Here is a 24467-nt window from a genome sequence, read left to right as displayed (position 1 = left end):
TTGTCCATGCCCACATGGTTTATCCATCCTCCAGCTCAGGCAGCCTTGGTAGGACACCAGGCTTTGGAGTCAGAAAAAACTGGGTTGGCTCCTGACTTCATCCTTATTGGATATGTGAGCTTAGGCAAGTTACTTACTCATCTCAACCTCAGGTTTCATATTTTTAAATGGAGACAAAAATAGTATCTCCCTTATGGAGAGTATTGGGTCAAATGATGCACCACCCTCCCCACCCCCCTAAAAAGATATATCCAACTGGTGCCTGTGCATGTAACCTTATTTGGAAAAGTATCTTATAGATGTAATTAGGTTAAGGATTTTGAGATGAGGTCATCCTGGATTAGGGTGAGCCCTGGATCCAAAGACTGGTTCCTTATGAGAGCAGAGAAGGCAGAAGATGCAGAGGACAGGGCATGTGAATGCAGACGCAGAGGTGGGAGCGAAGCTGCCACAAGCCAAGCACACCTGGAGCTCCCAGAAGATGGGAGAGGCAAGGGAGAATCCTCTCCGGAGTCTTCAGAGGGAGGATGGACCTACCGACACCTTGGTTTCAGATTCCTGCTCTCCAGAGCTGTGAGAGAATACACGTCTTGCTTGAAGCCATCCAGTGTGTGGTGGCTTGTTGTGGCAGCCCCAGGGAAGTAACACATGGAGTTATAGGCAAGAGTCAATGAAATTAGCAAGCACCAAAGAAGGTGCTCACCGAGAATTAAATAGCCATGAAAAGAAAGAGGGAGGTCTTAGAACATGCATGTGGATGAATGGATAAAGAAATTTACGGGTTTCTCTCATGGATGCTCTCTGCCTTCTCCTGTCCCTGTTGTCCTCCTCTGACTCCTTTCTCTCTCCCTCCACTCAGGACCACCTGACTGAATCTCAGACAGATGCTCTACCATTTCCCCCTTCTCCAGCTGTGGCTGCCCCTGACCCAGGGGGGGAAGAAGATCTCCACTATGCCTCCTTAAACTTCCAGGGGGTGAACTCTAGGCACCCACAGGGACAGGAGGCCACCAGCAATGAATACTCAGAGATCGCAATCCACAAGTGAGAAACTGCAGCATCTCAGCCCTGGCTTGATGGATCATGGCCTCCTGGGATAAGGAGGTCTGCAGTTGCTTGGTGTAGAGTTAAAAGCCCTACAGATGGAAAGCTGTAAGTACAGAGGGAAGAACACAGGCTTTGGCATCCAAGGACTGCCAGATTGAAACTGTGTCCTGCCCCATATTAAGTGACAGACACATCACTACCTCTCTGTGCCTCAGTTTCCTGGTTTGTACACCAGGGTTAAGAAGCCTCACTTATGGAAGGAGTTGCTACAATGGTGCATGGACCTGGTTCATGGGAACACAGGCCCAGAGTGCAACAGAAACTTTAAGAAAATGATCATTTTGTTACTCGCACAGAGTAAAGGGTCTAGAAAGAGCAAATACTCTCCTTGCCACTTACACAGCACAAAGAGTCCAAAAGAGCAGGGGAAGAAGTCCCATCACAGCTGAACTCCTGGGTATCCAAAACTGCTCCAGGTTGGCATGGAGCAGGCCCCATTTTGCACTGGAGAAGAAAGACCAATCTAGACTGAGTGTGGATTTTATCCACGTGTTCAGAATTCCTGTTCTGATAAGCATCTTTTGCTGCTTTTATTAAGGTCTCATGGGATCTTTTCATTAGACAACCTCTCCTCCAAGTTGTGGAATGGCACACAACAGAACAGGAAGTATGGAAGGCTGGACTACTTAGGGTGTGCTGTGACTTACCCAGAGGAGATGGGGGCAGGTGAGGTCTGGGCAACAGCCAGCCACTGAACAGATGCTTGTGATCTCTTTAATGCTTCCTGCATGGTTGTGGTGAGAATTACAGGAGTATAAACCTACCAGAACTTCTCACATGAAGTGTGTGCTGAGCAGGTGCTGGATGCCTGGAAATTTCTCCAGACTCGAGGGTTGACCTGCCTAGAGACACAGGCATCAGCCTGTCTGTGCAGCTTGCCTATAAATTACTCTTCTGCATCTTCCTGGAAAAGGACCTTAGTCTTAGAATCAGGTCTATTCAGTGTCTGGACCCTATCCAGCCCTTCAGCTTCTTCTACACCAACACACCCCCTACATAGCCTTTCGCTTCTGTGTCTCCAGGCTTTCCCACCATCACCCTTGGACCTCTTGGTCTCCAGGCTCTCCCACCACCACCCTTGTACGTCTAGGTCTCCAGGCTCTCCCACCACCACCGTTTTACCTCTTGGTCTCCAGGCTCTCCCTAGTCTATCCAGCTTAGACATAGGCAAAAGGGGAGTCATTTGGACACACAGAGTTCTCTCTGTCCTCCCCAAAGCCCAACTATTACTCTCTGATCCTGAACAGGTTCCTAGGGACCTCATCCGGCCCCCTCCCCACTCCTCACCCCTGACTTACCCATCCTTCCATCTTTCTAAACCGCTTTCAGTTCCCTAAACTCACCCTGCTGATTCATTCCCCACTCCTTGCCCTCGTCGCCCTCCTCCTGGGGTGCCCTCCCACCAAGACTTCCTCTGCCTCTGCCTTTAAAAGCTGAGGTCAAGGACCATCTTCCGGATTCAGAGTAAAACAGCAGCTCGTGATCTCCCTCCTCTAAAGCCAAACCAAGTGAGAAATGTTCCCAGATGATTGCATAGTCATCTGATGAATGAAACAACATGAACCAAAAAATCACTTACAGTACCCAAACAAGGATAGAAAGGAACACATCAGAGAAATCAGTTCATAAAGTTGCCCGAATGGAAAAAAATCAAAGAATTGGATGAGGCACTAAAAGTTCCCGAGATCTGAACCTCTGTCCATTTATAGTGGTATCAAAAGTATTAAATACCTAGTAATAATTTTAACAAAACATATGCAGTACCACTGCACTTGAAAATACAGAACATTATTGAGAGAAATTAAAGAAGACCAAAATAATGAGGAAATATCCCATGTTTGTAGATTGGAAGGCACAATATTATCAAGATTATTATTAAGATGTCATTTTTCTCCACATTGATTTAAAGTAATCCCAATCAAAATTCCAGCAGACTTTAAATATATATGTAATATAATGTGTGTGTGTGTGTGTATATATATATAAATCGGCAAGTTGATTCTAAAATTTAAGTGAAAATGTAAAAGATTTAGAATAGCCAGACAATCTTTAAAAAGAAAAAGTTGGGGAGCTATAAATTTACTGTGAAGCTGGAGTAATCAAGATAGTATAGTATGGAACAGAATAGAGTTCATAAATAGACCCACACATGTGTCAACCAAGAAATAACAAACTAAGCAGGGACGCAACAAAAGCATTTATTTGGGGTCTTAGAATTGCACTTCAGGGAGCACAAGTATGTTTCATCTTTGCATTTCCAGGCAAGGGATTTCAAAGAAAAAGATTAGATAAGTTGTTTGTGGTTCGTGGATATTTGAGTACTCCAATTGTCCCTCAGGTTAGATAGTCAACTGAATTTTTTATCTTGTGCATAAGGATGTCCTTTGGGTGAGAAACATTGTGGCTTGAGGCTTTGAATATCTTGTTAGTTTGTGATATCTGGCTGATATTTCCCTAAGAGTAACCTCCTGAATGACCTCCGAAGTCCATTTTAAATCTTTTAGCCATTGTAACTCTATTTTCTTTTAACAAATGTGTGGTCAGTTGAATAAACTGAATTTATTGAATTTGGAAGGAAAAGATGATTCAATTAATGGCAGTAGAACATATGGATCAAGGTTTGGAAAAAATGAACCTTGACCCATTTTTCATATTATATACAAAAATTAGTTTGAGATGAATCATAAACTAACAGTAAAAGTGTAAACTATAAAGCTTCTACAATTGTGCTGTCCGTTCATAGCCACTAGCTGCACATGACTGAGGCGTGCTTGAAATGGGCTACGTTTAGCATGTAAAAAGAATTAAAAATTCTCATTGATAATTTTAATATTAATTTGACATGTTGAAATGATAGTATTTGGATACATTGGGCTAAATAAAAGATTATTAGCAATTTTGGCTTTCTTTCTACTTTTTGAATGTGAGTACTGAAAATTTTTTACATATGTGACTTGAATTCTACTTTTATAGAAGAGCACAGCTCTAGAAAACACTTGAGAATACGTTGGGTATGAAAGATTTCTTAGAGCATGCTCAAAAGACTAAACATAAAAGAAAAAGATAAATTGTACTTTGTCAAAATGAAAAATTTCTATTCCTCAAAAGACACAATTATGAAAACAAAAAGGCATGCCACAAATTTGAAGAAAATAGATTACTCTATCTGAGAAGGGGCTTGAACTTGGAATATATAAAGAATTGCTACCGTTTACCAACAACTAAAAAAGACAAACCATACAGGCAAACAGACTCAGACATGTGTTTCTCAAGAGAAGATATTCAAATGACTGTTCATGAAAAGGTACTCAACCTCATTGGGCATTAGGGAAAGGAAGATAAACATCACAGTGAGGTGCTGCATCCCATCTGCTGGAATGGCTAAAATTAAAAAGCCTGACCACAACAGTGTTGAAGAAAATATGAAGGAACTGGAACTCATATGTTTCTGGTGGAAACTTCAAAGGTAGAACGACTTTGGAAAACAGTTTGGTGGTTTTGGATACAGTTAAACATAATATGATCCAGCAATCCCACTTCTTTATAACCTATAGATGATATGAACCACAGAGAAATGAGAGAAGCTCTGGATGCATTTTGATTGTTTCTCAGTGAGGCTTGCATTAACCTGGATGGTTTTCCTGGAGGGAGGCAGTTTGCTGGGTCAGACCCCAAACCCACCCATTGTGGCCGCAAGCCCCTGCCTTGCCCATGGATGCTACAGATGTGCATGTTGTGGGCTCTCTGAAGCAATCTGGAGGATGCCATGGCTCCCTACTTGTTTTTGTCTCTCCTCTTACCTTGAGCCTAAGTAAGCAAATGAAGGGAGAAGCCTGGAATGTTCTGGACTCATTTGGGTTTTTGGAGGCAGGACTTAACAGTGTAAGAAGGCTGGGGAGGGATTCAGAGTTACCTGTGGGTCACTGCCTGGAGAAACCTGGGAGACCTGAAAGGGGTCACAGAAGCTTTTCTGTGCATCGAGTTTTCTGCTAGGACAACCTAATATCACCACCCAACTCCTCACATCTGAACCCCAGACACCTGGAAAGGGTGTTGAGGCTGAGGGAGGGTCACTGTCATTTACACCACATGATCTCAGTGAAATCTCCCTTGCTGAATGTGTTAACCCACCAACGTGGAATTCTCACTCCTGTGGACAAACTTTATAAGCACTCAAGGGAAACAATAACGCTTAAAGCTGAATTAATTCTATAAATAATCACCACCTACTCATTATCCCTGTTTTAAAGAAGTGGTCTTTGTGGCTTTGAGAGGCTCAGGAGCTTGTCCAGGGTCAGTGTGTTAAATTTGTAGAGAAGGTGAGATTCCAACTCACATGAACTGACTCCGCAACCTGGGGACTTGCCCTCAGTTTCCCAAGTAATAGTTTTCAGGAAAAATACTGCTTCTCTATGTCTTTCAATGTGTAAATACTTAGAAATTAGCTAAAAATTAAATAACTCAATAGGAAACATTTACAGAGGTACATTTCTCCTTTTCTCTGATTAAGTGAATATATCTGCACTTTTAAATAATTTATGGCCAAAGAAGAAATAATTAAATTGAGAAAATTTTTAGAACTAAACCACCACCACAATACTACATGTCAAAACTTGTGAGACAAAGCTAAAGGGATCACTAGATGCTTTTCTGGAGAGCAGCTTGTCTGTGCTTTGAATATGCAACCATAAATGTAATGTGCTAAGGTGATATGAGGCACTAAAGAGCTCAAAGGAATAGGAGTGAGAGATAATTTAAAGGTTTGGCAGAGCCAGAAGCTGGTTCTTCAAAAAACCCTGGCATGACTGAGAGGAAATAGGAGGCACAATAAACAATATTAGGAGAAGAAAACAAAAACAAGACTACAGAGCCACAGAGATTTCAAAAGCCTGAGAATGCCATGAACAACTATATAGCAATACATTTGAAAATCCAGACAAAATGGCCAAATTGCAATTAAAATGTCATTATTCAACAGGCTTTACAAAACCGACTGGAGAAACAACCAGAAAACATGTCTTGAGGGCTTTCCTGTTTTCCTGAATGGAGGGTTCAGAGGAGGAGGATTTGTTAAGTGACTCAGAGCCTCAGATACAAGACATTCAGGTATAGGTGAGAAGGCAGGGACCCTTGGCCATTCTTTTGGGCAGACCATTTGTATTTTTTTTAATTTGCTTTTTGATAGCTTTTTAAAATTGAGGCAAAATTTACCTACAATAACATGCCCAGATCTTAAGTGTACAATTCAATGAGTTTTGATAACTGTGCACATCTGTGTAATCAACACCCAAATCAATATAAAGAAATTTTCCATCTCTTCAGAAAGATACATGGTACCCCTTTCCACTCAATCCCCACCAATTTCTGAGTTCTGTCACCAGAGATTACTATGACATGTCCTTAAACTTAAAATATTTGGACTCAAACAACATGTACTCTTGTATCCAGATTTATTTCACTCAGCATTTTGATATCCACCCATGTTGTTGAATATATCCATATTATCCACATTCCGTCCTCTTTATTGCAGGGAAGTCACTCATTGTATGAATATATAATGGTTTGTTTGTATGTTTTTCCGTTTATGGACATTTGGACTGTATCCAATTTGGGGCAATTATGACTAAAGCTGCTATGAACCCATGCATACATGACAGTGTAAGGGTGCATTTTAATTTCTCTGTGGTGTTGCTGGGCCATGATGCAAACAATTTCCTCCCAACAGAGTCAAACATCCAGCAGTCTTCTGGGAAGATGGTCTGGTGCTCAAGAGGAGGATGGAGACTGGAGATAGACATTGGGAAACATTGGGGGGGGGGCCTAATAATCCTGATAATGAACAACTACTCAGCACCCACTACACTCCAAATCCTTCACATTCAATCCTGCCAGCGACTTTTGAGGGGGTCAGCATTATCCCTATGTCATAGAGACTAGCGAGTGTCAGTTGAGCTTTTAAAGCCACTCAGGCCAGTGAGTGGAGGGACTGAGTTGGAATCCAGGCAGACGATTCCATGCCACAAAAAGGGGTCTTAGGGAGACATGGGGACTCGCCTTCCTGAGGGCTTGCCTTGTGCTGGGCACTGCTCTGTCTCCTTCAAAAGCATTTCTCACTGCGTCTCACAACAGTTCTATGGGGTGAGTGTTAAAGAGTCAAGCAGTTCGTAAGAGCAGAGACTACTGCTGCTGCAAGCTGGCTAACCACACTTTCATAGATTCAGCCAGTTAGGGCACAATGAGTCTAAATGGATTCATAGAATCTGTTATTCTCTGCACAGCAGGCAGTAGGAGCTTCATGCTCACATCGGTTTCCCTTTGCCCCCAAGTCCTAGGGGGCAGTAATTGTGTGGGTGGATTCTGTGCACATAGTGGTTTATACCACAGCTGAGGAACTGGAGGTTTGGGATCTCCCCAACTTTGAATGGGACTTCTGGTAAACCTGTCAAACCACTGCCTCCAAGGACAACATTTTTATTATCCTAGTCAGGAAATAACTCTGCCCTCTGCCTTGGAAGGACACCCTGTCTTTAGCTTCTGAAGATGTTTGCTTTGAAAACATCCCTGAAAAGATAGTCTGGAAAAGGTAGCCAAAGGATATGCAGTGGATAATTTCCTCCCAACAATAGGAAAATGAAGAAGCAGGATAGGGAGATCATCTTATTTGCCTGACATCCCACAGATGGTTAGTGGGGGAGCCAGAACTGAACCCAGTCTTCTACAGCATCCATAACCTTTGCACCTGCTGTTCCACTGACAGGACCAGCAAAAGAGGCTGCCCCCAAGCTAATAGCCCCCCACCCTTCCTCCTTCATTTCAAACCAAATGATCAAATATTTCTAGAGAGCTGCAGGAAAAATTCTGTGTTTAGGAATCAACAGTGGAATCATCCTTTTTTTGACGTTGTTGCCACTCAATATCATGCTGATATTACCCCTCATCATTGAATTATCCTTGAAACCTGGTGTTTATTGGCTGCATAATTGTTCAGTCGAGGCCCTTGATGACATTGGCTGACATCAGCAGAAGGGAATATGTGGGGAGATATCTGGATGGGTCACAGAGGTGGGAAGTTTCAGACCCCTTGTGGCTGAAGCCCTCAAGGACCCCTCCCAGTGCTGCTGCTGCCTCCTGATGAGAGGAAATTCCTTTGCTCTGAACTCTGGGCCCTGTCCTGCCCACTGGGATTCACTGTCAGCAAGAGGTCAAGTCTTCCTTGCTCAGCTTAGATTCCCTTTGACTTCAGGGAGGGAGACAGCTGAAAATACCTCCAGCCAGGACTACACAATATGAGGGCAGGCAATCACCCCCAGATAAATCAGGGTGCTGGTGAGAAGCAGGCAGGATGTCATGCAGCCTCTAGAACCAATGTCCCCTGAGATGACTTCATGGCCCCTAGTATTGGACATGCATGTGGTCTACAATCATGACCATTTTATTGTAAAATATTACACAAGTGCTTTTTCTTCTTCCTTTATTTCCCTCTTCTTCCCCTCCCTCCCTCTGTTCCTTCCTTCCTTCCTTCCTTCCATCCTTCCTCCCCCTTCATTTCCTTCTCTTCCTTCCTTTCCCTTCCCTCCCTCTCTTCCTGTCTCCTCCTTCCTTTCTTCCCCTTCCTCCCTCCCACCCTTCCTCTTTTCCTCCCTCCCTCTCCCTCTCCCTCTCTGTGCCAGTTTGAATGTATTATATCCCCCAAAATACCATTAGCTTTGATGCAATCTTGTGTGGGCAGACGTATTAGTGTTATTAGATTGTAATTCTTTGAGTGTTTCCATGAAGATACGACCCACCCAACTGTAGGTGATAACTCTGATTAGATAATTTCCATGCAGTTGTGGTCCTGCCCATTCAGCGTGGGCCTAGTTTACTAGAGCACTACATAAGCTCAGATAGAAGGAGCGAGCTTGCTACAGCCAAGAAGGACACTTTAAAGAATGCACTGGATCTGAGAGAGGAGCTGCAGAGACATTTTGGAGAAAGCCATTTCGAAACACAACCTGGAAGCAAAGGAAGAAGATGCCAGCCACGTGCCTTCCCAGACAACAGAGGTGTTCCAGACACCATTGGCCATGCTTCATGAAGGTACTCTGTTATTGATGCCTTATCGTGGACACTTTATGGCCTTAAGACTAACTTTGTAAACAAATAAACCCCCTTTATAAAAGCTGATTCATTCCTGGTATTTTGCATAATGGGCAGCATTAGCAAACTGGAACAGTCTCCCTCTCCTCCTTTTCCCTCTTCCTCCACTCCCTCTCTTTTGTGATGCGATAGTAATAAACAAATTTGCTTAGATATTTTGTGGCACATTCAAGTACAGAGCCTCAGAAGTTCCGCAAATGGCATTATAGAATGTGAACTGATTTCATGTTTTTTCAACTTTATTACTTTTTTCCTGATTATTATGCATCTTGTGAGGAAAAAATCTTTAGAGCATACAGTAAACTATAAAGTAGGAAATAAAAATAAGATTGCACTGTTAATATTTGATGTTTTACAGTTTTTTATGCACACATATACATCTATGTTTATACATAAAACTGTGTGAAACACATATACAGATATGTACATGTTATATTTATCTATACCTATCAATCTTTCAATCAATCTATACTTTTTACCTAACCATGATCCTATCAGACATAGCTTTGCATGATAGGTGTCTAAGTTTACATTGAGATGTGAGCATGTTCTGCATCAGTAGCATCCACCTCCAGCATGATTTCTCATGATGGCAGACCATCTCAATGTACACTGTGTTCCATTTAAGTGACCTCCATTGTTGGTTGTTTCCATCATTGAGAATGCTGAGATGGGGCTTCTTTGCATTATTGGATGATTCCATGGTGTCAGGTTGAAGAAGCACAGAAGGTGGAAGTACAGGACCTGAGCAGAAAGAGGCCTTTGGTTTCAGAGCTCAAGGGTTGTGCATGAACTGCCCCAGGCTGCATCCCATTAGCCAGCTCTGACTGGGGTCTCCAGACTTCTCCAGGAGCCTTCCTTTCTCCACCCTGGTGTGCCTAGATGGGCTCCCCCTCTAGGCCCCTTCCAGCCTAGCCAGTTCCTATTAGGTCTCCCAGCCTTTCTCCATCACTCTCCCCCCTCACCTGTTTGTCCATCTGCTTCTTCTCCATCTGCTTGTTCTCCATGTCTCAGGTGGACACTACAATACCACTGCTTGTCCTGGGGAGAGAAGTCCTGGGGAGAGAAATCCAAGAAGAAATCACATCTTGGATCCATAATAAAATGGGAGGATGCAGGAGAGTGCTGGGTAGAGTGAGATGAGGGGGTCCAGCCTCTTCACACTAAGCCCTCCCCATGTGGGACCTCAGGAGCAAAATGATGAATCTGGGGCTTCACCTCTACATCATCATCACCAGCATCACAAACATCACTGCCATCTTTACCATCATCACTAAAATAACCACCACCACCATCACCAAAATAACTACTACCACCACCATCATCACCATCGTCATCACCATCATCACCATCACCACCATTATCATCACTAGCATCCTTCGCACTATCACATCATCACCATTATCATAACCATCATTAGTGTCACTGCTATTTTTAACATCTACTCTAATGGTTCTCAACCCAGATGGTTTTGCTGCCCCAGGGGACTTTCTCAGAGTCTGGAGACACTTTTGGTTGTCAAAACTGGAGGGGACGGAGGTGGGGCAAGATGGCGGCATAGAGAGGAGTGGAAGCTAAGTAGCCCCCTGGAACAACTACAAAAAACCAGAAACAACTAGTAAATAATCCAGAATAACTGCGGGGGGACAAATGAGACCATCCACTCATCACACACCAACCTGAATTGGGAGGAATGCCCAAGAACACAGCATAAAATCTGTAAGTAAAACCTGCAGATCCAAGTCGTGAGACCCCCTCCCCCATAACCCAAGCTGCAAAGCCTTGTGGTGCCAGAGAGAAACTCTCTCCCAGAAAGCGAATATAGCTCAGCTGAGCTCCAACTGGGGTTTTAAGCAGCGAGTGTGAACTGCTCACTACAGGTACGCATCCCCAAAAAACAGACAGAGGCTTTGGGTGATGACTGACCTTGGAGAGCCGGAGGTTAGCCTTGGACTGGGTCTGAAGGGGACTATCTGTTTCTTTTTTGGCTCAGTGGAGAAAGCCCCAGTCATATTCAGTTTCCAGGGCTGTGACTCAGGGAAGGGTGGAGACAGCACAAGCAGAGAGCGAGACCATTGAAATGCTAATGACCTCCACCTGGGGGGTCTGTCTTCTCTCTGAGGAAAGGGGTGGGGCCCTTTCCATTCAGAACCAGACCCCAGAGCCTGGGGGAACACGGCCATACGTCCTCACACCAGTCAAGAATTATAGGCTAACAGGCATCACCTGCTGGGCAGAAAAGCACAGTGACCTGAGGCATCAAAGGCTGGAGCAATTTTCTAAGACACACCCACAGGAAAACCAGATACTGAATATTTCTTCCCTCTGGGACCTGAGCCTGTTCCAGTCTGGGAAAACCTGATTTGGATAACCAAGGAAACCATGCCTAGACAACAGAAAATTACAACCTACACTAAGAAAAACAAAGTTATGGCCCAGTCAAAGGAACAAACGTACACTTCAACTGAGATACAGGAATTTAAACAACTAATGCTAAATCAAATCAAAAAGTTTAGAGAAGACATTGCAAAAGAGATAGAGGCTGTAAAGGAAACACTGGGCATATATACGGCAGAAATCAAAAGTTCAAAAAAACAACTAGAAGAATCTATGGAAATGAAAGGCACAACACAAGAGATGAAAGACACAATGGAAACATACAACAGCAGATCTCAAGAGGCAGAAGAAAACACTCAGGAACTGGAGAACAAAACACCTGAAAGCCTACACGCAAAGGAGCAGATGGAGAAAAGAATGAAAAAATATGAGCAACGTCTCCGGGAACTCAAGGATGAAACAAAGTACAATAATGTATGTATCATTGGTGTCCCAGAAGGAGAAGAGAAGGGAAAGGGGGCAGAAGCAATAATAGAGGAAATAATTAATGAAAATTTCCCATCTCTTATGAAAGACATAAAATTACAGATCCAAGAAGCGCAGCGTACTCCGAACAGAAGAGATATGAAGAGGCCTACGCCAAGACACTTAATAATCAGATTATCAAATGTCAGAGACAAAGAGAGAATCCTGAAAGCAGCAAGAGAAATGCGATCCATTACATACAAAGGAAGCTTAATAAGACTATGTGCGGATCTCTCAGCAGAAACCATGGAGGCAAGAGGGAAGTGGTGTGATATATTTAAGATACTGAAAGAGAAAAACTGCCAACCAAGAATCCTATATCCAGCAAAGCTGTCCTTCAAATATGAGGGAGAGCTCAAAATATTTTCTGACAAACAGACAATGAGAGGCTTTGTGAACAGGACACCTGCCCTACAGGAAATACTAAAGGGAGCACTACAGGGTGATAGAAGACAGGAGTGCGTGGTTTGGAACACAATTTTGGGAGATGGTAGCACAACAATGTAAGTGCGTTGAACAAAGGTAACTATGAATATGGTTGAGAGAGGAAGGTGGGGAGCATGTGAGACACCACAAGAAAGGAGAAAAGATAATGACTGGGACTGTGTAACTTGGTGAAATCTAGAGTATTCAACAATTTTGATAAAATGTACAAATATGTTCTTTTACAAGGGAGAACAAGCAAATGTCAACCTTGCAAGGTGTTAAAAATGGGGAGGCATTGGGGGAGGGATGCAATCAGCATAAACTAGAGACTATAACTAACAGAATCATTGTATTATGCTTCCTTTAATGTAACAAAGGTGATATACCAAGGTAAATGCAGATAAGAGGGGGGGATAGGGGAGGCATGTTAGACACTTGACATTGGTGGTATTGTCTGATTCTTTATTCTACTTTGATTTAAGGTTATTTTTCCTTTTGCTGCTTTGTAGCTGTCATTTTTTTTTTCCTCTTTCTTTTGCCTCTCTACCTTCTTTGACTCTTCCTCCTGCCTTGTGGAAGAAATGTAGATGCCCTTATATAGATAGTGGTGAAGGTGGTGAACACATAAATGTATGACCATGCAGAGAACCATCGATTATTTACTTGGGATGGAATGTATGGTGAGTGAACAAAACCATATTAAAAAAAAAATGGCTTGATGATAAAACTTCGAGGGCAATATACTGAGTGAAATAAGCCAGACACATAAGGACAATTATTGCAGGGTCTCACTTATAGGAATTAATTATAATATGTAAACTCATAGACATGAAATATAAGATACCAAGATATAGGAGGCTTAAGAATGGGGAATGGATGCTTAGTATGAGCAGAATGTTCAATTAGGATGAATTAAATATTTGGAAATGAACAGGGGGGTTGGTAGCAAGATGTGAGAATAACTAACAGCACTGAATGGTGTGTGAATGAGGTGGAAAGGGGAAGCTCAGGGTCATATGTCACCAGAAGGAAAGCTGGAGGTCAAAAGATGGGAATGTATAAAACTGAATCCTATGGTGGGCAATGCCCATGATCAACTGTACAAATACTAGAAATTGCTTCCATGAACCAGAACAAATGTATGACAATACAATTAGAAGTTAATAATAGAGGGGCATATAGGGAAGAACTATATACCTATTACAAACTATGTACTACAGTTAGTAGTATTTCAACATTTTTTCATAAACAGCAACAAATGTACTATATCAATACTATGAGTCAACAATTGAGGGGGGTTAGTTAGGGATAGGGGAAGATTAGAGTTTCCTTTTCTTTTTTTCTTTTTCCATCTTTCACTTTATTTCTTGTCTGGAGTAATGAAAAGTTTCTAAAAATTGAACAAAAATTAAGTGTGATGGATGCACAGCTGTATGAGGGTACCCAGGGGCAAGTGATTGTACACTTTGGATCTTTGGATAATTGTATGGTATCTGAACAATCTCAATAAAAATGAAAAAAAAAAAAAAAAACTGGAGGGGACGGGTTGTTGCTACTGGCATCTAGTGGCCAAGGATGCTGAGAGATCCTACAATGCATAGGACAGCCCCCCCACAGCAAAGAATGACTTGTCCCTGAAAGGCCAAGAATGCTGAGATTGGAAAACTATGGTCCACTCTATGCCAGGGACATGGCTGCCCCTTCCTCCTGCACAGATGTGCCTCTAATCCCTTCCTTCTTAAGGACAGGCCATACTCTTCATCTACAAATGGGGCTGAAGAGGAATGAGACAAGTGACCTGCCTAGGGTCACCGAGCCAGCTAAAGGCAGAATTGACACTAAACTTCATCATCCCACCACCTATCTCTTCCCCTGCACTGTTGGCTAGTCTCTGGGAGCTGCCTATCTCCCCCACTTCACTTGGTAATGAACGATTCCCATGTGCCAGACACAATGCATGCTTGACGTGCCCTTCTGGGCTGTCCTCCATATCTCCATTTAAACACAAAGGAATTGGGCTGAAGAGAAAGGAAGTTGCTGGCTGAATCCCCACCGCTATTTACAGGCATGTCTGACTCAGAATCCTTCTTTCCCTCCAGCTCCTGGTCCTCGGGACCTGACATCTCGGTTCCTGGGCTGTCCCTTCTCCTCTGGCTCTGCCTTCTCTTCTCAAGGTGGTGCTTGCTCATGTGTCCCGACCCCTGCCAACATCCCGCCCTTGACCCAGGGCCACAGGCACCTGTTGGAGCAATGGCTGATGAGGCTGTAGATGAGGATTCCACAGAGGCAGACACCACCCAGGAGTGTGATCACAATGAGCCACACCACCATGGGCCCTGAGAGGTAGAAGCCGCTCCTCACCTCAGTCAGGATGAGCACTGGGGGCAGGGAGAGAGGACATCTGGGTGTCAGGACTGTCATTCATTCATTCATTCATTCACTCACCCACAAATCCATTCTTCCAACATTTTTCAGCACCTTTTATGTACCAGACATTCTAGCTGGGTAGTGGACAGTTGACAATTCAGCAGAGAGATATTTAATATGAAAAGCAGTGATAAGTGTTCTGCAGAAGAATAAACCCTTGTCAGGGGATGGAGATTGGCTGGTCTGTGTGTGTGCATGTGTGTGTGTGTGTGTACTGGCCACACAGGGTCAGGTCATTAACTCAGGGCATAATTATTTATCAATCACCAACCATGTGTCAGGCACTGGGGACAAAGGGTGGAAAGAACTGCCCAGCCTCTGCCTCCCTGTCACTGGTAGCCCAGTGGAGAGCAAAGGCATGTGAATCAGAGGGCATACAAATGCATCCATATATAGCACACAGTAGGTGCTTAGTAAATAACATGGAGTGATTGAATAGGTATCTCCAGCCCACATCCCGATTCTGCTGGTGGCTTTATCTGGGAAGAGCCAGGCTGATGGTTTCTTGTGCAATTTCTTATGCATTTTCTTAGGGGCTTTCTTATCCAGTGTCTCCATTTGTCCTCGCATCAGCCCTCCTGATGCTACAGATTGGTAAACTGAGGCTCAGCGAGGTAAAACTGCTTGCTGCTGATTCAAGCAGATCATCATCAGCAGAGCTGGGATTCAAGCCAAGTTGTTGGGTTCTAGAGTCCCTGCTTTTGTCGACCCCATTCACCTGCTCTCTCCTTGGTTCAGAAGATTAGATGGGAGGTTGCTGAAAAGGTGCTTTCCCTGTTTACAAATTCACCTACCCCTGGGCCAAGTATCAGACTTCCGTGACCACAGAAAATCTGTCCATCCCCTCCCCTAACTCCCTTCCCCATGTCTTTCCACTTCCTCATCTTGGAGGCAGCCGAGTGGAACAGTTGAGGGCACCAGCTCTGGGGCTGACTGCCTGGGTTTGAATCCTGCCTGCGCTGCTGACTACAGCTGGAACCTTGAATGAAATACGCCAGCACCTGGGGCTCAGTGTCCACATCTGCTCATTGCAGGGGGTGGAGACTGTGCAGGTAACTCAAGATAGAATGGCGGCCGACACATTGTAAAAGCTCAATAAATGCTGGTTAATCCTATCCCCCTGGGACTCTGCGGGCTCTCTGAAGGACGCAGCTTTGGACCTGCGCTTTGCAAGACAGGGACGGTTTCGCCCAGCCCAAGCGAGCGTGGCATGGCAAGACAGAGATAGCGTCCATTATGAGGGCCCTGCCTGGGAAAGCTGTGGAGGTGGGACCACCTGGAAAGCACGTGCAAGTGCATGAGGGTGGGGGAGTGGGGGTGGGGAATGCGAGTGGGGGGGTGGGGGTGCCGCACTCACAGCGAACCCGGATGCTGACGTCCGCGTACATGATCAGCTGGGTCCCGGGTTTCTCCACGATGCATCTGTATCTGCCCATCTGCTCCCAGGCCAGACTCGGGAAGGTCATCTCTGCCTCTGAACTCAGGGAGGAGCCGTTGTGGATCCAGCGGTAACTGGGCTTTGGGATGGAGTAGGAGGAGACGCACCGCATCTCCACCTGGGAGCCGACCTCAGCAGACAGGACGCCCTTGAAGTGTCTGGGCTCTGTCCACAGCTGCACGTTGTCGGGCCCGTCTGCAGAAACAGGGCAGGATTTCCCCAGTTAAGCTTCTGACCCCTGGGTGTGTTTCTCAGAATCCAGCTTTATTCCCTCATTCTGCATGTAGAACCCCTCAAATAGGGCCCCTGAGCTGACCTCTAGACCCACCCCCGGCAAGGCAGCTGAGCCTACCACGATGACAGTAATAATAGTGTCTTCCATTATCAATTGCTATTATAGAGTAAAAGCAAATGCATTGGACCTACTGTGTGCTGGGTGCTATTCTAAGCATTTTACTTGTTCCACAAACCCCATGTGGTCAGTTCCATTATTGACCCATTTCATAGAAGAGAAAAATGGGGCTCAGTGGGGAGGATTGGGGGTTGAGTCCCCTGTTGACCTACGGAAGGACTGAGCAGGTCCCTCCATAGCCCAGGAGGAACTGGCCTGAGCAGCTGCAGCCCCCCGCCAGTGAACAGCTGTTAGAGGTCAGTCACTGTTCCAGCTGAGAGCTGCCTCTGGTTTGGAGAGCAGGTGACTACAAGAGTGGTTCTGTTTTCATATATGAAACCCATTTTAGATTTGTGATTTTCAGCTGAAAGATGTGATAGAGCTTGATAAAGTCTGTGAAGAGTTTTGGAAAGTTTCAAAATATCTGAATTTCATCATTTATATAAGTTCCAGTTATTATATTTACAAGACCTCTTGAGGAATCTGAGGTCTCTGGGACATAAGCTTGCCTTGGGTTGGTGGGCAGGTGAAGGGCTGCAAGGAAAAGAACATATGCTATGTAAAATTAAGTTTTTAGAGAGGACCAAGAGGGTATAGCTGGTTCCATTTGAGTAAAACCAAAAGTGAAGGTGAATTTTACTAAATTTAGAAGAGTAGAATGAAAAGACCAAGGAGTTGGATTTAAAAGCTTAGGGAAAATGAAGCTTTTGAAAGCTTAATGAATCAAACATCAGTTTAAGAAATGGTTGGTTTGTAAACAGTCCCCTCTTTACACAAAAGCCAGGCTCCAACACACGCACACTGATCTTGTCTAATCTGACGTAGGGATAAAGGTCCTCATTTTAAAACTGAGTACACTGCAGTTCTGAGCAGTGTGGTCAGTTTCTAAGTCCACAGGGCTAAAGTGCAGAGCTGGGATTTGAGCACAGGTCAAGCTGGCTGAGGGGCCCATCACCTCACCTCTCTCCAGTTCTGCCATCTTCTTGCTGACCCCTCCAGCCTTGAGCCCTGTCCTTGCCTCTTTCACTCTCAGTGACCATCATCCCCTGACCCCAGACCACTCACAGGTCACATTGAGAGAGATGAGGTCACTTTTCAGGGGAATCCCTAGGACACTTTCTATCACACACTGAAGTGTCCTGTCATGGCGGCTGAGCCTCCGGATGACGAGGGTCTTGCCATCTGGGGAAATGGTCAGTCGGTCACTGCTGGACACTTGCACGGCGTTCAACAACCACTTGACGGTGATGTTGGTGTAGCAGATGGCTTCTATGGCGTCCACATTCTCCACCACGGAGCTGGTGCTGACCAAGATGTTAGGTCACTTTTCCAACTCTGGGGAGGCAGGAAGGAAGAGAAGATTCTGGGTGCCGCTTGCCTCTCCAAGCTCTCTTCTCCAAGGGAGTTTTTTTTGGGAGGTGGGGGGAGATGGCATTTCTCAGAGAAGTCAAGAGCTGCAACATGGGGTCTGGGCTCTTGGCAGGCGAGCAGCCCTGGAGCTGAGGGGGGCAAGGAAGTAGGGAAAGGGCAACGAGGCCACGGGAGATGCCGACACTTGTCTGAGCCCATCCGATGCACTGAGCCATTGCCATGGCAACAGCCATGATCAATTAGGCGAATGGCCTAACGGTTGCTTCTGACCCTGAAATCCAGGACACCCCCATCAGAAGAGACAAGGGTAAAAGGCAGAGGAAAAAGTGGCATTTGGTTAGACATGATAATTGCTCCCATTATTACAAACATTACCTCCAGCCTTACAAGAAATCACAGAGGAAAGTGTTTTCCCCTTTCTACAGATGAGGAAACTGAGGGTCCCAGAGGGAGAACAATCTCCCAGAGCCACACAGCATATCCAGAGGCGACACAGCCCTTCTTGTCTTCAAAACCCTCGCTCCCCTGCCCTAGCCTGGGGAGACTCCAGGAGCTGTCTAAGAACCCTAAGATGTCCTAAGATCTCCAACCCCTGGAGCTGGCTCTGTGACTTGTTTCTAATCTTTAGCATATGCAAAAGGCTATGGGATGTCACTCCCCTCATTAACTTACATTACATAAGATGGTCTTAGCAGATGAGGAGAGATTTTTCAGCTGACTTAAGAATCAAACAGCCATGCTGTGAGCCCAGTACTGTGGCAGGAAAACTCAGTGGCTTCTTATGCCAAGGGCCTCTGGTCAGCCACCAGGAAGAAGCTGGAGCCCTCAGTCACAGAATCAGAAGGAAATGAACCTGGCTGTGAATCTGAGCAAGAGCAGAAGACTCAGTTAAGTCAGGCTCATTTTCCTGACCCACAGAAATTTTGAGAGATAACAAAATGAGTGTTGCTTTAAGCTGCTATGTTTGGGGTCGTTTGTTACACAGCAATAGATAACCAATACACAGTTGCACTATGAAACCAGAACCCTTGAAGGTAGTGAGGACTTGTGTCCATGAGAGATGCTAGACAACCAGCTGCCAAGGCTCCCAATGGTCCTGGAGATGGACGGGATTATTTTGGTCCCAAAGCTTTCAGCTCCAGCTCTTCTTGGGGCTGAGAAATGGTGTGACTGACCAACACACCTTCAATCTTGAGCCAGCCGGTTGCTCTTTGTGTGCTATTGCTGGCCTCTACAGGCACGGTGTAGTTCCCCGTGTCATTTAATGTGGTGCCTCGGATGACCAGGTTGCCTGCTTGAGTCACATTCTCCCGACCCCAGTGCTCGGGCCCAACATGCCAGGACTTGGAACAGCGTCTGTAGCTGACAATCGTGTTTTCTTCTTTATCGTCTGCACCCTGATGCCAGCTGTATTCCAGAGCCTCCACTGGGGCATTCTCAAGGATCAGGGTTGCCCTATACCCCTGGACCCCTGTGAGTGAGTCTGGGCTGATGAAGATTTGACCGTAGGCCTGGCTGGTCCCACAGGCCAGCAGACTGGCTGAGAAAGAGAAAATAGATGAAGACACAGAGATCAACACAGAGACACTGGGAACCAAGCCAAGAGTTTCTAGTTCCTAAATGAGTCCCCACCTGACTCTTCCTCCCCATGGCCTCAGCCCCCTGCCCTGGTCCATTCTTTCCTCATCCTCTCCCAGCCCAGCCTACTCCCTGGTGGCTCAGCCTCTGATCCATCCTCACATGAAAGTTGGGTGGATTCTTTTAAAGTCCACCTTGCCCTCTGCTGCTCAAGGACCTCTGTGGCTCCCCAGTGCCTTTGTGATAAAGTTCAAACTCCTGGACACTGCAGCAAGAACTTTTCCTTATGACTTATCTGACCTCTTTTGTACCACACCTACCCTACCCAATAGCCCTGTGCACTTCCTTATTCATTCATTCATTCATTCATTCATTCTCTTATGTAAAAAACACTCTGTGCTCCTATCATACATACAGCTCTCTTGATATATTGTGTTCTCTCTTAACTCTAGGATTTTGCACATTTTTTTCCCCTTTCCTGGTACACTGATCCCTGGTTCCTTCTCCCCATATCCACACTCCTCAGTGACTCTCTTCTACTCTCTTCAGCTCTCTTGTCTCCAGGAAGCCCTTGTGCCTCCCCTCACCCCCACCCTGACCACTCTGGGTTGTGAGAGTCTGGTGACAGGCCCACATGTCCCACTGGGCTGTGAGGTCCGGGGTGGGGGCTGGGGCTGTCTCTGTCACTGCTGAGCCCTGAGCACGACAGAGCCCAGGAAAACACGGGGATGCACTCAGCCCCAGAATGTCTTGTGGCAGCACCTCTAAATTCCCTGGAGTGAATGCAAAGGTGGGTGTGGACATGTCATCCTGCAGACATGGGCAGGCAAAGCTGCTGGGTCCCCTCTTGGCTCTCGGTGCAGACAAGGATATGAACCTGTGACTGCCAGTGAAAAGTGATAGCCCTGTGTGTTGGCGAGGATGTGGGTTCAAGGAGGAATGAAAGTGAGGGTTTGGGAAGGGTGGGGAGGGGATCAGGGCAGATCTGGCAGCCTAGGAGGTGGGGATTTCTGGGACATGAGGGTGGGGGTCCAATGTCGTCACCACTGGGGATGGGTGGAAACGAATGCTGTGTGTGTGTGTTTGTGTTGTGTGCGGGTGTGCTGTGCTCAGGTGTGTAAACTCATGAGAGTCCTGATGAAGGTTCCGTTCCCCCTTCCTCACCCCCTGCTCTGGGGTTGTGAGCTCCTCCCCTACCCCCACCCAATCCGACCCGCTCAGCCTGGAAGGCAAGTCCACATCCCTCTTACCAGTCAGGAGGAGGCCCCTCCAGAGGCTGTGATCACGAGTGGGAGGGCCCATGAGCTGTGCAGGGCCCTCCAGGCAGAGGGTCTCTCCAGGGAGCAGGTAGCTCTACCCCTTCCATACCTGGTCTCTCCACCAGAGGCTGCTGCGTCTCCGCCCCGCCCCCCCACCTCCCCAGGGAAGGCGGTGCTTCCTCCCAGCCTGGACTCTGACCACTTGGGAGGCCGTTTTATCTTTATTGCTTTATTTGGCCCTTACGTTATTATTTATCTTATTTTTATATTGATTTATGTTATTTTGTCCTGGTTACAAAAAAAGCACATGCTCATTTTTAAGAAAACAGCATAAGACAATAATACATCTTCTTGATGCATGTCCCACATAGAAACGCACCCAGTTTTTAAATTACCTTAAATGTCCTGGTTTACAGCCTGCTTAAGCATTTCTCCATGTCATTAAATATCCTTCCAAGGAGCCATTTTTCATAGCCACAGGGCGTGTGGTTCTACACCAGAACCAACATTTAGATAACCAGGTCCTTTCTTGTTGGCCTTTAGGCTGGTCCTAAAATTCACCATCAGAATAATGCCCTGGGGGAGGGGCAGAGGACGGGCTCCAAGCAGATAGGAGTGGCCACAGGGCAAGTCGCTGTGCACAGATGCAGATACGCATCTGCACATTGAGACACAGCTGAGAGGTGGATAAGGAGCCACAGAGAGAGGGGTCAGCATGAGACTTGGAGAAGATGGAGGGAAAAAGAGCATCTCAGAAACCGACAGTCGACTACTCTGTCAAAGTGCCTTAGGAACAGGTTCATCTTTCATTTTTAAAGCAACAAATACTTCTGTAATTCCAAAAAGGAATACATTTGTTGTAGAAAAATGGGAAAATCCATTAAAGAATAAAGAGGAAGAAATCATTTGTAATAATTTGGCCACTCAGAGTTATGTTTCAGTTTTTTTTTTTTTTTTTGCTGTGCATCTTTTGAGTTTTGATGTAGTTTACATATTTATGAACATATGCAAATTTTAATAAAATAGAACTATATATGGGAGCATTAGGTTCTTTCTGCTCGTCTCTTAGTCACACAGTACCATACATTACTTTTGCCTTATTCCATGAGCCAATCTGTGCTGATCCCTTTAACGTAAATTCTCTGAGCTGGATGGTGGGTCAGTGGTTGTGCAGGGTGTGTGAGGAGAGGGCCTGGCTCAGGCAGGAGATCCTGAATCTGGGTTTGAGTCCCAGCTCCGCCACTGACAGTCATGGGACCGCAGGCATGTTTACTTCCCAAATACTCATTTTTTCACCTGCAAAATGGGGACATTGAATTTTTCCCTTTCACAGGGCTGTGAGAGGGTTAAAGGAGACAACACCTGCAAATGACTGAGAAAATGCCTCACACATAGGCTCAGTAAATGTCTTGTATACATTTTATATAAAAATAATTATAATATATATTAAAATATTTTTATGCATTTATTAGATCTTTTTTCTTTAAACTTGCTCTAAGAGGATTATCACACCCACATCTGTTCAGGGAAGAATGTTGAATTTAATCAAGAAGTGTTTTCTTGATAGAGAGTTGGGTATTTTTGTAGGGAAAGCAGGGTCAGCTACATAATTTTCAGAGCCAAATGCAAAATGAAAATACGGGGTCCTTTGTTCAAAAAAACAGGAAAAAGTTGCCAGTAACACTATTAAAACATAATTCTTCCCTTTTTCCTTTCATCCATTGTCCCTCTTGACTTGTCATGGTGAATTTTATTTGCTTTTTAATGATGTTCTAGGTAGAAAATAAAATAAAATTTTATAATATTAGCATGCATTCTACTTTCATCTTTATGTTGTGCAATGCCAGTTTTAAATGCAAATAATTATAAGCACATTTAAGCCTTATGTGAAATTACACAATTCATATTTCTAGCTGGTACAGGCATATATATTTTCTTGTTAACAGAGTAACAGAAATATTGCACAAAATGAACTCAACTACAACATCGTGAGTGTAATCAACAGCACTCAGTTATGTATCTGAATGTGGTTAAAAGCGGGAAATTTTAAGTTGTTTATATGTTATTAGAATAAAAATTTTAAAATCCTGTAGAACTGTATGACACAAACAGGGAGACCTAATGTAAAGGATAAATTATAGTTACTAGTAAAATTATAAAAATGTTCCTTCATTGATGGTAACAAATGCATCACATAATGCAAGGCGTTAATGATAGGGGGGATTTGGGAACTCTGTATTATATGCATGAATTTTTCTGTAATGCTGCAATTTTTCTAGTTAAAAAAAAAAAGAAGCAAAAAACTGAAGGATATATGGCCTAAGAAAATCAAATCACAGACACTTCAAGCACCAGACCCAGCAGGTTATTCCCACAGTTACACTCATCGGTCACGGATGGTGGTGATGGGAGCACAGCATTGCCAAGGCAGTCAGAAGCACCGAATTCTATATTTGAATATAGCTAAAGGGAAAATTTTGGGTCTCATATACTTTACTAGAACAAAAATTTGTTTGAAAAAACCCATAAGCCTGTACAACATAAACAGGGAGCCCTGAAGTAAACTATGGACATATATGGTTATACAATTAGACAATTACACAAATTATAATTATTATATTAAATTATTATATATAAATAAGCACAATTATGTGCCAGTTTGGATGTATTATGTCCCACTTTAATGCAATCTTGTGGGGGCAGATGTATTAGTGTGGATTAGGTTGGAATCCTTTGATTGAGTGTTTCCATAGAGATGTGACTCAGTCAACTGTGAGTGAAACTGACTGGGTAATTTCCATGGAGATATGAACCCTGCCAACTCAGGGTGGGTCTTGATTTAACCACTGTAGTTCTATCAAAGAGCTCACAAACAGAAGGATCTTGGAACAGCTGTAGCTTAGAGAAACATTTTGGAGATGGCCATTGACAGCAGACTTTTGCTGATGCTTTGTAGATACTAGCCCAGAGTTTGCCGGAAGAAGATAAGCCTAGAGACATTTTGGAGAACGCCGTTTTGAAACGCAACCTGGGAGCAAGCAGATGCCAGCCACATACCTTCTGAGCTAACAGAGGTTTTTTGGACTCCAATGACCTTTCTCCAGGGAACATACACTCGTGTTTATGCCTTGGTTTGGACACCTTTATGGCCTTTTAACTGTAAATTTGTAACCAAATAAATCCCCTTTATAAAACGCAGTCTATTGCTGGTGTTTTGCATAATGGCAGCATTAGCAAACAGGAACACATTATAATAATATTCTTTTATCAATTGTTAAAATTGCTCCTAATGTAAGGTGTTAATAATGGGGGAAGATATACGGGGACTCTATTTTCTGCTTGAGTTTTCTGTAAACCTACAACTGCTCTAATAAAAAGATATTAAAATTTTTTTCTTCAACATCTCTCTTCTAAATCCTAAACCTTCCTGAGATTGGAAATAATTGGTATTTAGGGAGAAAGTGGCTCT

At 44.5% G+C, this 24467-nt stretch overlaps 2 protein-coding genes across 2 annotated transcripts in view; both read right to left on the bottom strand.

The window, feature by feature from the left end:
* The window catches only part of LOC119521133 (carcinoembryonic antigen-related cell adhesion molecule 18-like), an 88728-nt gene extending 74071 nt beyond the window's left edge, over window positions 1–14657 (bottom strand). The window contains 1 exon segment of the mRNA XM_037819197.1: window positions 14588–14657. Within this exon segment, the coding sequence (XP_037675125.1) occupies window positions 14588–14657 (70 nt within the window).
* A 46-nt stretch (window positions 14658–14703) lies between these two features.
* Window positions 14704–19811, bottom strand: LOC119521885 (carcinoembryonic antigen-related cell adhesion molecule 18-like). Its single transcript, XM_037820539.1, has 5 exons — window positions 19799–19811; window positions 19345–19701; window positions 17856–18059; window positions 16319–16594; window positions 14704–14912 (listed from the first exon to the last, which is right to left on the bottom strand). The coding sequence occupies exons 1-5, from the start codon at window positions 19809–19811 to the stop codon at window positions 14704–14706; spliced, it is 1059 nt and encodes a 352-aa protein (XP_037676467.1).
* Between the last annotated feature and the right edge of the window lie 4656 nt (window positions 19812–24467).

This window comes from Choloepus didactylus, chromosome 27 (assembly GCF_015220235.1).
Source record: "Choloepus didactylus isolate mChoDid1 chromosome 27, mChoDid1.pri, whole genome shotgun sequence".
In the NCBI taxonomy this organism is placed as follows: Eukaryota; Metazoa; Chordata; class Mammalia; order Pilosa; family Megalonychidae; genus Choloepus; species Choloepus didactylus.
The sequence above is the reverse complement of the archived record's forward strand: the minus strand, read 5'-3'. Positions and strand labels throughout refer to the sequence as shown.

Excerpts from the sequence above, each read along its gene's own strand:
- LOC119521885 (XM_037820539.1), bottom strand. Across the intron at positions 18,060-19,344 it reads CGGCTGGCTCAAGATTGAAG|AAGCCATCTGCTACACCAAC; the intron begins GTGTGTTGGTCA and ends TGGACGCCATAG. Across the intron at positions 14,913-16,318 it reads CGTCAGCATCCGGGTTCGCT|TGCTCATCCTGACTGAGGTG; the intron begins GTGAGTGCGGCA and ends CCCTGCCCCCAG.